We start from the raw sequence: 17,053 nt of genomic DNA, 5'->3' as shown, positions 1-17,053 counted from the left end.
TTCAGTTTCAAAGATTTTCAAAAATCAGTTGAAGGTGTGTTCTTGGCGCCATTTTTTATTCAGAAAATTCAAATCCTTGTTTTAAAATATAATCAGTTCAACGCGTGTTATTAACAAGCCACAAGCGTGGCGCAGTTGGTTCATGTTTTGGTTGGTGAGAGTGAGGGCGTGGGTTCAAACCCTGGCAGGACCAAACTCTATTTTTTTATCACTTTTTTTTCTTCAATTTCTTCACAACTTTAACTAATTATTTAACCAATCAAAACTCATCATTTTTACTTCATTTTTGGTACACTCTTTATTTAATATATGTATTTTATGAATATAAAAAAAATCACAAAAAAAAAGTTTATTTAATATGTTTTTTTATTAGGTTAAAAAGGACATGTTTTTAAGTGTTTTTAAATACTTTAAATATTGTTTTTATTTGATTTTTCAAACCTAATTACTTGTAAATATTTTTGTGATCAAACCTTAATTTTTTAGGTCTTAATTAAGCATTAAAATTTGTGTTATCTTAATTAAGTTGACTTTGGTCAAAATTCAAACCGTTTTAAAACAAGCGATCACGGTTTTTTTCAAAACGATAAACCGTTTCTTTTTGATTTTTCTTTTCAAAAGAAACTATTGATTAAATCTTTTTGGATTGATCAATTGATTTTCAAAATGATGTGGGGCCTCTCGAATATTAGAGAGTATAAGTCCCATTCCTTTTCTTTTTGTACAGTTTTTCAAAACAGAAAAACTTCTTCAAAAAAAACTTCAAAACAACAAAACTTCAAAAAAAAAAAACAATCAACCATGTTTTATGAAAATAAAACATGGGCCTCCATGTAGGTATAAGTCCCAAGCCCCTTTGTAAATATTTTTTTACATAGCTTTGAATAAACTCAATGGGCCTCTCCCCGAGTATAAGTCCCGAGCTCCCGTGTATACAAATGGATCATGCTTACAGGTATATTTCCTTCATAAACTCCATTATATACACACACTTTGTTATATATATATGCAATTGTTCATACTTGTTCATGTTTGTCCATGTTTGTTCATACTTGTTCATATTTGTGTTTGTGTTATATATATTTGTTCAACTTAGTACAACACTAGGTTCCCCATAGCCTCCTATTGGGCTTCGTGCAAAGAATCTCCCTAGTTTAGGTTAGGACATAGAGTATGGTTTCCCGGTGAAACCGCTCTAAGAGCTAAAACCGACTATACCACGCCTCCTCTTGGGCTTCGTACAAACGACTTGTCCCTCCCATAGCCTCCTCTTGGGCTTACAATGCAAGGACCCTCGATTGTCCCTCCCATAGCCTCCTCTTGGGCTTACAATGCAAGGACCCTCGGATAGCCTGCTCCTGGGCTTCGTACAAGGACCCACGGGCTTCTTATGAGCATCCCCACTATCCAAATCAAATACCCTAGGAGATTAGACATTTATCATCTCTATGATAGGAGTATCTCTTCTATATCATCACAAACAATCAATCAATCAAAATTTTTTGCCACAAGGCTGGCTAATCAATCAAACCGTTTTGCCACCATACTGGCTGATTAATCAAAGTTTTTGTCACAAGGCTGAATTCATTGAAACTTTTGCCACAAGGCTGGCTGATTAATCAAAACTTTTTGTCACAAGGCTGACTTCATTGAAAGTTTTTGCCACAAGGCTGGTTAAACAAAAAAAAACATCTTTATCATTCTAAGCGCCATAAGTGGCACAGCCCAGGGCTTATAATGAAAAGATTTTCAAACAAATCAAACAAATGTATGTGATGATATAGATTAGATACATCGAGCATTAAGATGACATTTGTCTCTTATCCTTTGCTTCCACTAGCATAAGTGGGAACTACGATTGCTCTGACTTTCTCAACATCCCTTTGAGAATACGTAGGCACAAGGTCGTATCCTTGGCGAGCAAAACTTCTCCCTCAAACCACTCAAACCTTAGCACCCGTAGACCCCGAGCTACAGATGCTCTGATTCCCTCTAAGGGATATGTATGCAGAGGATCGCGATGATCTTTGCGAGCATAATCAAACAAACACCTTAGGTCCCACCTATTTCACAAGAACCTCCACCATAACATAGAATGAACAAACATAACAAAGAAACCTATAGAGTACTATAGATACGTTGGGTGCTAATACCTTCCCTTCGTATAACCAACCCTCTTACTTGGAATCTCTCCCCCACTTTTTAGGTTATTGCAACTTTTTTCCTTTACCTACTTTGGAAACAATAAAAAGTTTGGTCGAAACAAAAGAAAAATCATTTTTTGAACACTCGAGCCCAAAGAAGGCATCAGGTGTCTCATCCTGAAAAAGATATCGATTTTTCCCCGCGACAGATGTAAAGGAAGCAATCTTAGAATTTTTTGATACTTGTAACATGTACCTGGAAGTAAACTGCTCCCTCGTCACTCTAATTCCAAAAACTCTGAAAGCATCTACTATCAAGGACATGCGGCCTATCGCCTGCTGCACGACGATTTATAAGATTATCTCTAAAATTCTCACTGCTCGATTGGGTGAGGTAATTGACATTGTGGTCCATGAAAATCAATCGGAGTTTGTTCTAGGTAGAATTATGCACGATAACATCATGATGGCGCAGGAACTAATTAGGGGATATAATAGAAAGAATATCTCCCCTCGTTGTATGGTGCAAATGGATGTTCAGAAAGTGTATGACACAGTTGAGTGGACAGCCCTCCGTCACATTATGACTGAGCTTGGCTTCCCACAGATTTTTATCAAGTGGGTTATGGCGTGTGTGACTATGGTATCATACAGATTCTCTATTAATGGTATTCCATCGAAGATCCTTAAAGCTAAACGAGGACTTAGACAGGGTGATCCCATCTCACCCCTTTTGTTTGTTCTTATAATGGAATATTTTCATCGAGTCCTGCAAAGTCTTCATCTTATCCTAGACTTTAATTTTCATCCAAAATGTAAACGAATCAAGATTGTTAATCTATGTTTTGCTGATGACATTTTGATGTTTGTTAGAGGAGACGTTAAATCTATCAAGCTAACCATGGATAAAGTTAGAGTTTTCTCGGACTCTACGGGCCTGAGAATGAGCATCCCAAAAAGTAAAATTTATTTTTGGGGTGTGGACGAGGACACTAAGCAACATATCTAGCAGATAACAGGTTTTTCTATAGGATCTTTGCCTTTCAAATACCTTGGAGTCCCTCTTGCTAGTAAGAAACTGACTGTCTCACAATGTCAACCTTTAATTGAGAAAATGCTTACTCGGTTAAATCATTGGAGCACTACATTATCATCTTATGCAGGCAGATTACAACTTCTGAAAAGTGTTATTTTCTCTATTGCTAATTATTGGTTGCAAATTTTCCCTCTGCCGAAAAAAGTTATTACTCACATCAACAGTATTTGCAGGAATTTTGTGTGGACTGGTAAAGAGAATAAATCCAGAAAAGCTCTGGTAGCTTGGGATCATATTAGTGATCCTATCTCAACAGGTAGTCTGAATTTAATTTCTCTTCTGGAGTGGAATAAAGCAACTATTGGGAAACTTCTATGGAATGTGTGTGAGAAAAAAATAGGTTATGGATAAATTGGATACATTCCCATTATTTAAAAAAGGTTGGTCCTGAATTATATTGTCCTGGTTACCATTGCTCTTGGATCCTCAGAGCTATGTTTAAACACTGGGACATCCTCATGCAGTCAGAGGTCTGGAAGGGATTCCAAAATACAGGTAATTATGTTACGAGGAAAATTTATCATATGTTGAGAGAAGAAAGACCTAAGGTGAACTGGAGGAAACTCTTCTATAGTAACATTGCCAGACCAAGAGCTAAATTCATTCTTTGGTTGAGTTGTTTGGAAAGGCATCCCACTAAAGATCGTCTTCTCCGTTTTGGTGTCGCTAATGATGATAAATGTATTTTTTGTGGCTTTACTGAGAATTGTAACCATTTATTTTTTGAGTGTGCTATCACAAAAAAAGTATGGCCTGATATCCTTAATTGGATTAATGTGATACATACACCGGGGGGTTGGAGCACAGAATTGAATTGGTTAACCCAGATGGCTTGTAGAAAGGGAAGCAAGAAAAGCATCCTGAGAATTGCTATAACTGAGACCATTTATGCAGTATGGACAACTCGGAACAAGATCATATTTCAAAACAAGAAGGTGGGCTCTCTACATAGCAGCGATGTGATTGACATAATCCATGTGAGAGCTAGTAATAATAGTAAGCTGAAAAGATATTGTACTAGAGTTTAGCTGGTGTGTCTTTTTGTCTTTTTGGCCTTTTTGTCTCTTAGATGCCTGGATCGTCTGATCGGCTTGTAATTTTACGTTATTTTTTGGAATAAAATTCTTCTTTGATCCAAAAAAAAAATGGGACTCATTTTTTTGGAGTGAGAAATGTATATCTTTGTTACATTTTCCAGATTTTATTTTTTAATCAAATTTAATAAATGGACAATAACTACATTTAATTGATTTTTATGGAGTTTAATTGTAGAGATAGGGAAAAAATGTATGTTTGGTTCCAAGAGAGAAGTTTTTTTTTCTTCTTTTTTATTGCATTTGATTTTTATTTAATAAGAACTTTTTATTGCATTTGATTTTTATTTAATGAGAATTACAAGTTTTTTTAAAAATAAGTAAGAATGGAAAATGAGAGACTTAGGCTTTTCTATTAATTTTCATTTTTATTTCAAGTATAGTATTTAATTGAAAGAATGTGGCACTCTTTTTCGTTTAGGTAAGATAGTTTTGTTTTTATTTTATTTTATTCATCTATTGTTCATTTAATTTGATTTTGTTAATCTAGTTAATGGAATAATGTAAGATGAATTATTTTGAAAGCCTATTTAAAATTCTCTTTCTTATTAATGTTTTTAATTAATTCATATTACTTAAGAAGCCTTATAGGTCGCATATATATATGAACATTTAGACCAACCTATTTAGCATTTTTTTTCTAATATATATGCATATATAGACCAATCTATTTAACGTCTTTTTTAATATATATGCATATATAGGCAAACCTATTTAGACTAAATTTAATATATATGAAAATATATGTCGGCCTACAAGACTTTATAGACTTTTTTAATAGTCTAGGTCTGACCTATTTTATTAAATAGGCTTTTAAAAAAGCCAAAGCCTGGCCTTTTTATCAAATAGGCATTGCCTGACCTGACCTTAAGTATGCTAGGCTATTGGCCCCTGTAGGCCGGCCTGACCTATTCTCATCCCTAGTTGCAAAGCACTAATTTTCCACCTAATGTATCCACCCACTTTTCTTTTTTGTTTTGTTTTAGTGAATGAAATAATATATTTTTATCCATAAATCAACTATTATTACATATCATTATTAAATATTATTATTATTACATATTATTATTTATAATAAAATATAGTTAAAAAAGAAAATATTTAAAAAATAACATGGAGATTCAATGGTACATGGGTTCTCTAAAATGATAACATTTATACTAAAAAATGATATAATATTTGTTTTAACAAAAAATGTAAGATAATTATGATGTATAGAAATCACAACTGAAAAAACAAATAGATAATTATATATTTATTTTATTTTATGATGTATTAAATATTTATAAGAAATATGAATAAATTAAAATGTATAATATATGAATTTTATATTCATATGATATTTTTGTTAATGTAATTCATAATATATGAGTCTTATGTATCTTTGTAAAAAACAATTCTTAATTTTAAAACTTGAGTCAATAAATAAAAGTTATTTTTAATATTTGGAAAATTCTATCTCAAAAGTCAATATTTTTGGAAAATGAATGAACTATCAAATATTTTTTATTGAATCCTTTGAAATGAGAGAAAATATTTTTATTATGTATAAAATTCTATTGAATCCTTTTATCCCGTGCCTCGCACGAAGACGTTCCAAGGTCGTGAGTATATATCCTTAATCATTATATAGTTTTTTTGAAATTCCTTATAGTCATACTGATCGGAATCAATCATACTAAATTTAAACCCGTGTCTCGCACGTGTATACACACTAGTTTAAATAAAAACAAGATAAAAAGAGATCGGAACGAGTGAAAATCAGGTGCACGTTTGATTAGAAAAATAAAATGAATATATTAAAATGATTTATGTGCGACAAAGTTTAATAAAAATATCTGAAAATGTTCAAAAATGCAAATACAAATATTCAGTTAACCAGGTTCTGACGGATAAAAATGCGACTGCAAATACAGTAATTGATTGATACAAAGTTGTTGAAGAACAACAACATACATGCCTAAACCTTTTCTAGGACGTGTCACTTTGTCAAATCAGTCAGTAGTTTATCAAACTTAATCTTGAAAACTTTTAAGACAATATCAGGGCGATCATGCAACTTTAAGTTTTGCTTCGACCAATTAGGGTTGCACGTGAATGTTATAAACATATCTTAAAAACGTTGATCCATATATCATTTGTTGCCAAAGAAAGATGATGGAAAAACATATTGCTTCCCTATTTTGACATCATTGTTGTTTTGTCCGCTACCAGATTGTTCGCTTAATTTGTGATATTTTCCAACTCTCAACTTAGATTGATTCTTTCTCCACCAACTAAGATGTTTTGATTTCATCATTGTGTACCACCAACCAATAACAGTAGGAATAATCTTCTAGAATATAGTAGAGTTTTAGCTTTGTTGCACCGCTCGTGTAATCGGAAGCATTGGCAATCCTTTAGAGTGTGTTTGGATGAGGCAATTAAGAATTTTCAAGGAATTTAAAATTCTAAGCAATTCAAATGATTCAATTGAAATTCATTCAATTTTAAATTCTTTTGTTTGGAGAAGTATTAAAATGATTCATTGTTAAATTTTTTGGTCATTTTCATCAATTTTAAAACTTTTTGGCCAAATTTAAAATATGAAAAATAGAGACTAATTTGCAATTTCTGGAAAATTTAAGGGACCATTTTGTAAATTTGGAAAATTATTAGGGACTTATTTGCAATTTTATGAATTGTTTTTGGATAAATTTATAATTTTAACAAAATATAAGGATCATTTTGCAAATTTAGAAAAATTAATAATAAACAACTTAACACTCAAGTTATGGAGCAATTTCAAATTTTTTACTTTTTTTGGTGTCACTTGAAATTCTTTAAATTTAACTTGAATAAAATACTTCATAAATTTATATCATTTTAACCATTCTCCATATTTTTCATCCAAACAATAAATTTTGGTCAAATCATTTTCAATTCCCTTAAAAAATTACTTTCCCTCGTTAAAATGCTTCATCCAAACACACTATTATATAGTTTGACGATTTTGTTTTGTAAACACAATTTCATGTCCATAATTGTGTAGTATATTTGACATGTAACCATGCTCATTATATGAAAATATCATTAATTCTTTGACAATGACCATCACATGCTTCAATAATGATGTCTCTTTATGAAGCTGAATCTATATCACCAACAATAAGAGCAACAATTTTAGAGATCGTTGGTACGTTTGTAGACACGGTTATCTCCAGGCTGATCTGAGATAAGCTTCAATACTGGGAGAAGTGGATGAAAACTTTGCATTGTAAGTTCTAATGTTTTCTTGAAAAAAATTGTTTTCAAAATTTGTACTATAAAATATTAGTGCCCGCAGTGGATGTGGTGACGGTTTTAGAAAAGGGATGACAACTTTCCCACCTTTGCAACGTAACTAAAACTTTAGAATATTAAGTGCCTTGACTTGTTGTTGCACACTTGATATCACATTTGTGCTTGACAATGTTGGCATTCCCATATAGAATCGCCTATGTCTAAGAATTATGCTATGCATAAAATTGAAAAGTAACAATAAGTTGGCATAAAAATTGAAGTTTATACATCATAATTGAGGGATATAAAATATACCATGTTGAGTGAGTCAGTAAAGACCTTAGAATCTATGAAGCACGGACACCCCTATAACAACCTCGACACTGACACGGCGACACCGTTAATAATTTGAAAAAATGAATAAATTAAATGTAATTGCAAGTGTCGGTGTAGGTGTCCGTTATCGACACAGACACTGACACGCTATTAGAATTAGAATGATGACTGATACTACTTTCACAATTAGAAGTAGGGGTTCAAGTATATCATTATGAGTGATGTTATTCCTAACAAGGGAGACAAAGAAATTATTCGTTGTTTGTATGGTTGTAGTATTAAACTTGTTGAACAGATTATTACCTTCTGGATAAGTCAATCTTGTTCATTTAGTGTTATTGTCTCTCCGGTGTCTTTGAGAATAAGGAGTGTGATACAAGTCTGATCTTAGTGATGAAAGTGGTGTACATGAAGATGTAGTAAAGTTTGATGGAGGAATGCAACGAGGTTCATGCGGGGAGTGAGTATTTTCCTTATTAAAGTTATTTGCATTGTACTTTTTTGTCAACATTGTTAATCTTCTTCTTTTGCGGGTAATAGAAGCAAGGGTAGCTATAGAGTTAACATCACTCATATGCATTAAGTGTTTGGAAGAATGGCATACATAGGAAGAAAAAATGCAATTTAAAGGAAACACGTTAAATATGTCATTTCAAAGGAGTAAATAGATGTAAAAGAACTATTACAATGTATAATAAATGCAGAGAAGAATGAAATAAGAAATTGAATTTAAAATAAAGTATAATATTAGGTGATTACTCATACTTACTTGAGTGAGTGTATTGTTATGTCGCAGAAAATGGTTGCACCCAAAAAATGGTCATACATAATTGAAAATGAAAATTATCTCAAAAATTATGTTTTGGTATGTATTTAGAAAGCTTATTCATTTGCTACAGGAATAAGGGCGGAAATGATGTCAATTTCAAATTTGTAAATGCGCGTTTGTTGATGAGTGCCAAAAAGTCGTGTTTTTAGTAGTAGTTTCGTGGCACTTATCGTTTATTTGTATTATACTCTTCGAATAAATCCTCCACTTTTTGTATAAATGTGTATATTTAATGTATAATCGAGTTTCAGTGTATTTGTGTACCGTTTGATAGTTTTTTATTCATTTTGTAGGTATTGATGCGTATTTGGAGCATGAGCAATAAAGTGTGATTTTGAACAATTCATCAACGAATGAGACTCAAAACAAATATGAGAAAAATCATCATTTTTGGTTGATATTTAGTCATTGTTAGATAGGAAATTGAATAATCTTTCCAACGCTTCTGACCGTGCGCAAGTCAGAGTTACGATTCTCAAGTTATTGCAAAAATACAAAGCTGATTTTCTAGTGTAGCGTACTAAACGAGGTAGGTGCGCTAAGCGCGGTCTGCGAGTTTTTAAAGTGTATAAATAGAATTCTAAACAGATTTTTAAGGTTATACTTTGGGGTACATCACCTTCATTTCTTAGAAAACAACATTTATGCCTTGTAATCGGATGATTCATGGTCGGAGCTTGATTGATCGTGTCTGACACCGTGAAAGATTGGGTTTTCTCCTCGTTTCTTCTCTTTGAAATTCTCCTCGTTTCATTTATCTTCATAATCAATTAAAGAAAGCATATTGACTTTACTACAATCAATTAAAGGAAACATACAAACTTACCACCCATTTTAATTTCTATCTTCATACATATCTTCAAAATCAATTAGAGGAAGCATATTGATTTTATTAATACTTGTTAATTAAAGGAAGCATTCTTACCTAGAACCCGTCTTAATTTCTCTCTTCATCTATCTTCTAAAAAAAATCTATCAACATCATTATTAATAATATGGGAAATAAAGCCAAAGCATTAAAGCAAACAGTGAAACAATTTATAATCCAGAGAATATTGGAAAGTCCAATGTAGTCACGACAAGCAAGAGCAATCTACAATCTTACACAAACGAAATCTGAATTCTAAGTTTGCTGGATTTTATAATAAATCTCCATATTCTTCATATACTTTGTGCATAAGTTGAATTATGGGCTTTAGAATAACAATTCCCACATGTTTAGACTCAATGAATCACCTAACCATTATATTCTTACCCTTTCACTATTTCAAGATATTTTGTCCATTTAACATATGCCAATTTAGGGGCTTTTCAATTTCTATGAAAAAATGGAAAATGTAATAAAGAAGAAGACTTGTTCCTCAAATAAAACAACAGGATGATGTTACTACAACTCGAGCGTGACGATGTTACTACAGCTCTGACGAGGCTAGATCTAGAAACAGATTTATAGATAAATAGAATAAGTTTGATTTGAGATTTTATTTGAGGATGAAATGGTTGGTGTTTAGAAAGTAGACCTGAGTCTATGACAAGAATTTTAGATCTGTAATTTTAGGTTGATTATGATATTTGATACATTAGTTGTTGATTTTATTTAGTTTGAAATCTTGTGATTGCAATGATAAACCGTTGGCTCTTAGGTGAATCTACATTTGGGCATTAAGAATTTGGAAAATATTGCATAGTTACCGGACCATTAAAAATATGCAAGCAAAATTGGAGAAGAAGATGAAGATCATTAGTTAAAATCCAGAAAATATTTAAGTGACAGATTTTTTTGCCGTTAAGTCAAGTGGAATTCCACGTCAGTGTCACATGGTGTTATTGATTGGCTTTGACTAACAGAATGGACAGAAAGGACTAACGTGATCCAGTTTGCAGAGTTACAAAATTAAAAGGGTCTTTTTAAAAATTAAGGGACCAAACTGGACCCCGAGTCAAAGATAGGGGACAAAAAAAATATTTTGCCTAAAATATATATTTCATAACATCATATTATTACGGTTCATATCATCAACTATGGTGTAAGGTGCTAACATTTAATCACGGTTCTTATTATCTACCTAGTGTGGATTCTTTGGATTAGTAGTTAAGTTGAGGTGAGAGAACTCACTAGCACTACTCAGTTGATTCATTGTGGTGTTTATAGTGTAGATGGTTGCTTCAGTAATTGGCTAACAACAATTTATGCTTCTAACAAACTTAAGAGAGGAAAGTGCTTTGGCATGACATTGAGAAGATAAGACAGAAGCAACAAGGCCCATGATAGAATGGGGGGGACGTTAAGGAATTTGAATTTGCTGACTTGAGTAAAATAATGGATAATAGTGGGCTCTTTGAAGTAGAAAGTGAAGGTGATAGGTATACTTGGTTTAAAGAGCATATAAAAGGAGACATTTACTCTCGAATTGACAGAATCATTGCTAATGTGGAGTGGATGCAACAAAATACAAACATAACTTTGCATGTGTTTGAACCTGGCATATCAGATCATTCTCTATTGTGTCTAAAAGGAGATGAGGATGGAGAAAGGAAACAATATGGCTTTAAATTCAAAAACAAATTAATAGAGATAGAGGGTTATAGTTACGAGGTCATGAAGAGCTGGAGGCTAGCTACTAAAGGAAATCCAATCAATGCATATGGAAAAAGCTAATGAGGCTCAAACTAGTGATGAGGAAGTTAAGTAAGCCCATTCTGGGTATATAACAGCAAATTGAGAAAGCTAGAAATGAGTTGACTAGGGCACAACAAAATTTGGCTCAACACATAATGAGCAAAACTTGAAGTGCCATGAGGACCTAATCCATCTGAACAATATTGAAGAACGGGTGTGGAGAAAATGAGCAAAAATTGATTGGATTCGTTTTGGAGATGGAAATAGCTCTTATTTCCATGCTACCCTCAAGAGTAAACAAAAGAGTAACAACATCAGCAAATTGTGTAAGGACGATGGTATTATCTTAGTGAATTAGGAGGAAATTGCAAAGCAGGTGCTGAATTTCTATAGAAAACTAATGGGGACTGCTCAACAAACCATTGAAGGAGTTGACATCACTACTTTGAGAAGAGGTAAACAACTAACGATGGAGCAAAGGACTATGTTGGTTTGGCCTGTGAATATAGCAGATGTGGGAGTCAAGGAAGAGAGATTCCCCACTGACTCCTAGAAGAGAGGTGGTCAATAACCTCCCCTAGTAAGAGGGGGAACGGTTAAAACCATGTAGGGGGACAAAAACCTTAAGTCCTAGAGACCTCTATAAATACTCCACCCCTCAATGGGAAAAAACTGACTCTAAATCATACACACCTTTTACAACCTAAAAAGCACCACGCTTAGCATAGCCATAACTCACGATTAATTAACCGCTCGCCTACAATCGAGTAGCGCCAACCGCCAACAAGGTCTCTCACCTCACGTGAGTTGATCCTTTAAACAACCTCAAAACTCTCCTCACAGGGCTTCTCGTCGCCATAAGAAAGTCATCACTACCAAAACGTGCTATACACCTACTAAGGCATGCGAGTTTCCCTGCCCTTGCAAAGGGACAAATACACCTGTATTTTTTACCAGTACAACTATAAAATTTGAACTTAAGACCTCAAACTCCCAAAATTTCCATGTGTTCTACTTGGGTAACTTATGCACTTGGTATATTATTGGAACATATTTGATATATACAAAAACAACTTCTAATTCTTGCCAAATTCAACTTGATTTCATAATTCTTGCCGCTTGCTTGATATGCACACTAAATTGAATGAAGTTGCGACAATTCATTACAACCATCTTATGCTTTGTAATAACTGACATGGTTGATTTTCCTCCTTGCTCTTCTATTTTTGCAATCCCTCTAAATTTTAAACATCGTCTCAAAATACTATTTCTCTCAAAAAAATCCTAAATTTCTCAAAAAAACTCATATGGCTAAGGTTTTTTACCCACAATCACATTTCCATCAAAGATTTAATTTCTCAATTTTCCTTTTTCAGAGACTCACTCTCAAAGAGGGCTTTCAAAGATCACACCAACCATAACTACTCTCTAAGAAATCCCAATCTCATAAATTGCAAAAACCACACCAACTTCTCTTTCATTTCTTGTGGTCATTTGTATGCTTCTTATTAACTTGTTTTCACATTTTTCATAGAAACAACCAGTTTTACACTTTTGGAGTTCTTGCTTCTTTGTGTTGCGACACTCTGTGTTTTTGCAATCATGTATTTTTAATGTATTTCTAAATTAAATCAATGGGTTCTTGAGTTTGGAACTACTGGTTGAATTTTTATATGCTGAAACTAAAATTAATGCCATCATTTGATTCTCTTAAAATTTGTCGGCTCCCAAATCATGGAATCTTATATGTTGTCAATAAGGTATTTGTTTAATGCATTACATATGTTGGATGTTTTTTTGTAAGATCTAGATACATTCTATTTCAATTTTCAAATGTTCAATGCATAGATCTCAATAATGTAAATGGTGAAATCATCATAGTTACCACTCCTTAACAAGTCTCTTTTATTGATGTGTAGAAAGAAGTGAATTTTCACAACAACAAAAATAAGTCTCATTCCATCGCAGGTGTTTAGTTTAATTTTACTATTCAATAATCTTCATATATCAGCTTTAGTACACTAATAACCAAGATAATTAAAACTGGATTCAACATGGAATCGGTATACTTATATTTAAGTTTTCCAATTGTTGTTGTTCTGTCTACCGGAGAAATATATATCTCTTGAGAAGAAGAAGAACATTACTGAGTTATAATACTACAGTTTAGATGCATCTTTCTTATCAATTTTCTTTTCTTTCTCAGGCACCTTTCACTAAATTTATGCTCTAAATTAATGTTTCATAAAACAGAATACAAAACTCAGCAAGAAATGTCTCAAACTGTCTAATAAATGAATTGAGATAAAAATAGAAGGATCAAACACATGACAGAAAATATTGAAATATATAAATATGTTGACAAACAAAATAAAAACAATAATTCAATAAGTTGAAGGGAAAAATATATATAGGAAGTCTTAATAATGCTATCTACCTATGGAAAGATCTCTCTTGTAAGCATTGCTTTAGTCCGATCTCTTGGAAAATAAACCAATGCATCCATGCTTATTCTCATCTCTTGGACATAAAATCCAATGTAGCACCGACCATGTCTAAGTTAGACACCTTCACCAGCACTTATTACATTTAATTTATTCATTTTTTTAAACTATTAACAGTGTCGGTATCGAAATCGTTTTTTAAGTATCTGTTCTTCATTGATTAAATCCTTCAATATACTCTTCAAGGTAGGTCTGTAAAATATAGAGGCAATATCAAACCGAAAATCAATCAATAAAGGAAAACAAGATGCAAAAAATTAACGAGATTATATTAATCAAAACTAATAAAAGAAAAACAGGATGCAAAAAATTATATCAATCAACAAAACTAATAAGGTGTACTGCAAGAAGAATAAATAAAATAAAACACAAACCAGACAACAAATATAAAAAGTAACAAGTGCACTCATGATTTAATCATGTATGATTCTAAGTTATAACAAGAGAGAGTAACAAAAAAGAAAGCAAAAGCTAAATTAAACAATTGTATTTAAAAGTTGAATGCACATTTACCCCGGTAGAATGACTTTCTTTGCAGACGGTGCGTTTTGAAGCAAAAAGTCTTCTTTTCCATCGGGTAAAGAAAAACGTTCAATCGTTACTATTTTCAGTAACTTCAAGTTATGTAAATAAGAGAAACCAATCTTCCATGATTCAGGAATTAAGTTGAGTGTCTAAGCAATGAAAATCATTTAAGACAAGTCAATACAAAAAAGGGAAAGCACTAAATTTTAAGCAAACCAACATAAAATACCTCAAGAGTCTTTGAAGAGATTGTCAATGATTCCATAAGGGCAAGCTCAACAAGCCAATTGAATAGAATTGTAGGACTACATGTGACTTTGAGGATTGGTAACTCAATCTTTACATGTTTAATGTTAGAGAAATTGGTATTGCTAATGTTATTGTGTCCACATAGATTTTGGAAAGGATGACCAACAAAATCAAAGCTACAAAGATTTGGGGTAGATAACTTCAATTTGTAACACTTGTAATCGGCCTGCAATGCTATTGTTAAATGAACAAGCGAGACACTGGATATGAAGAGGTTGTTTTCAGCACTGGTTTTTTCATTATAAAGTTGACAATAATGAATAATCAAAGTATTCAAACTTTGAAAAACCGAAAAGGGGTCAGCATAGCCATCATCAGTAGTGCAGCGAAAGGTGAAATATCCTAAAGACAAATAGGTTAATGCAGGAAATTGAAGGGAATTTGGAAATACTGGTAGAAAACTCGGGCGGTAATATTCTTGGCATGAAGTAAGTTTAAGAGAGGTTAAAGTATGATATGAAAAGTTGGTGCAGAGTGGAAAGTGTTTAAGACTACAAGTCACTGTCATATCTAAACGTTGGATATTGTGTGAAAATAAGTATTTTAGGATCCTTTCGAGCAGGTCAGGGTCACAATAGCGTTGGCACTCAAAAGTGAGAGCTTGCAGAGAGGTGTTGACATTGCGAGAAGAGAAAACTTGAGAAACGAAAGTAGCGAAAGTTTCGACAGATTCAAAGTTTCTATAATGCAAAGAAAGAACGGAAATATGTTTCCAGAGATTCTTCCATCTTGTGGAGAGGATGGATAATTCAACCGCTTGATTCACTTCCAAATTTGACAAAATTTGAAGTAAAAGGCAATCAGGTAAAATACTGATTCTGTCTTTACCATAATTTCGTCTCCTTGTTTTCATTGTCCTGCAATTCAAAAACAACCAAACTGATAAGTAAATAAACAAATATAAAACTTTGCAAAAACCTTGCAGTCTATAATATAACGATCACCAACCTTGCAGGCTGACGGAACACCACAGATCGACGGTGAACAGTGACGGCGGCGCTATGGTTTACAGTTTGACAGAGAAGTATAGACTGACGGCTTCACGAAGGTCAACAGAGAGACGGTGCTAAGGACGACGGCATAATCTGGAGCAAGACAAAGGCTTCTGCGTTTTTTGATTGATAAGTGTTTAACCTAAGAGTACTATGTTTTTTCTTGGATCCTTATACTGTTTTTTATATAAAAAAAATAATAATCACTTTAGTATTTAAATTTTCACTGATTTATCAATTTAATCTTTAAAAAATTAAATTAAATTTATAATATGTTCATTGATTTTTCTTAAACTTTTTTAAATTTAAAATATTATATAATTATTTTTCTAATTTTTTTAATTTATTATATTATTATATTATATAATTAAAAAAATAAGTTTAATGATAATAAATTAGAGAGAAATGTTGTAATTATAAAATATATAACTCTTTTTTAAATTAAATTAAACTTCAAACATATTCATAAAAGTGCATTCGATAAAACTATAATTCTAATAATTTTAAAAATTTTAAAAGCTTACTAATTCTTAAAATTCAGATGAATTTTATTTTTGAAATTTTAATATCTACTATTTAAGAAAGCAATATGCTCTGATTAATAAAAAAATGTCAGTCACTTCTTTTGGGGTATATCATGTCCACTTAAATATTATCCTTTTGACAAAGAAAATGTAAAATCAATCAAATGAATTGGCGTGACAGGATATTTATAAAGCCAGACAAAGTTTATAGCAATTTATAAGACAACAAACTACTCAAACGGATAGATGTTAGAATATCTAGGTAAAGACCTAATTTAAGATTGTTTTGGAATAAGTGATAGCAAAAGATTATTGATTTTGTTAGTGGATTCTTCCTGCTTCATCATCCAGGATTTGAACTCCCTGTTGGTTGCATCTAACAGTCTTCTGGTTTCTGCATTCTCCTTTTTTAGCTCATTTAGAGTCTTAAGCACCTTAGAAGACTTGTCAATTGCAACGCTTGCAAGTACGGATGAGATAGCGAGAACCTTGGGAGTCACCTGATCAACATTTATTTCCCATGTTGGTATTCTTCCTTCACCTTATGTCTTTAGCCACATCACTTGAAACTTGCTTTATCAAGGCCAAGGAATTTGTTTGATTTTCATCAATATCTATATGCTCAGAATATGTAGAGCCAGACGTGTTGCTGGTGGATAGTGGAGGTTTTAGAGCCCATAGATCCATCACAAGAGTGATGACAGCATTCAGATACTCAAAAAATTTCTCATTAGCATGAGTGTGGCATGCTTCTTTGAGTTTAAGGGACTCAGAGTTGAATCTCCTTCTGAATGTATCCCAAAGGGCTTCTGAGGCCAC

At 32.6% G+C, this 17,053-nt stretch overlaps 1 protein-coding gene across 2 annotated transcripts; it reads right to left on the bottom strand.

The window, feature by feature from the left end:
- Nucleotides 1–13,751: 13,751 nt before the first annotated feature.
- On the bottom strand, nucleotides 13,752–15,845 carry LOC131617343 (F-box/LRR-repeat protein At2g29930-like). Of its 2 annotated transcripts, XM_058888650.1 has the most exons (4): nucleotides 15,667–15,845; nucleotides 14,639–15,575; nucleotides 14,398–14,558; nucleotides 13,752–14,076 (listed from the first exon to the last, which is right to left on the bottom strand). In XM_058888650.1, the coding sequence occupies exons 2-4, from the start codon at nucleotides 15,569–15,571 to the stop codon at nucleotides 13,995–13,997; spliced, it is 1,176 nt and encodes a 391-aa protein (XP_058744633.1). In that variant the 5' UTR covers nucleotides 15,572–15,575; nucleotides 15,667–15,845; the 3' UTR covers nucleotides 13,752–13,994. The 2 variants fall into 2 exon arrangements, with proteins under 2 accessions (XP_058744633.1, XP_058744635.1); XM_058888652.1 differs by lacking the exon at nucleotides 14,398–14,558.
- Between the last annotated feature and the right edge of the window lie 1,208 nt (nucleotides 15,846–17,053).

This window comes from Vicia villosa, linkage group LG7, assembly GCF_029867415.1.
Source record: "Vicia villosa cultivar HV-30 ecotype Madison, WI linkage group LG7, Vvil1.0, whole genome shotgun sequence".
Classification (NCBI taxonomy): Eukaryota; Viridiplantae; Streptophyta; class Magnoliopsida; order Fabales; family Fabaceae; genus Vicia; species Vicia villosa.
Note: the sequence above shows the minus strand (reverse complement) of the source record. Positions and strands in the feature narration are given on the sequence as shown.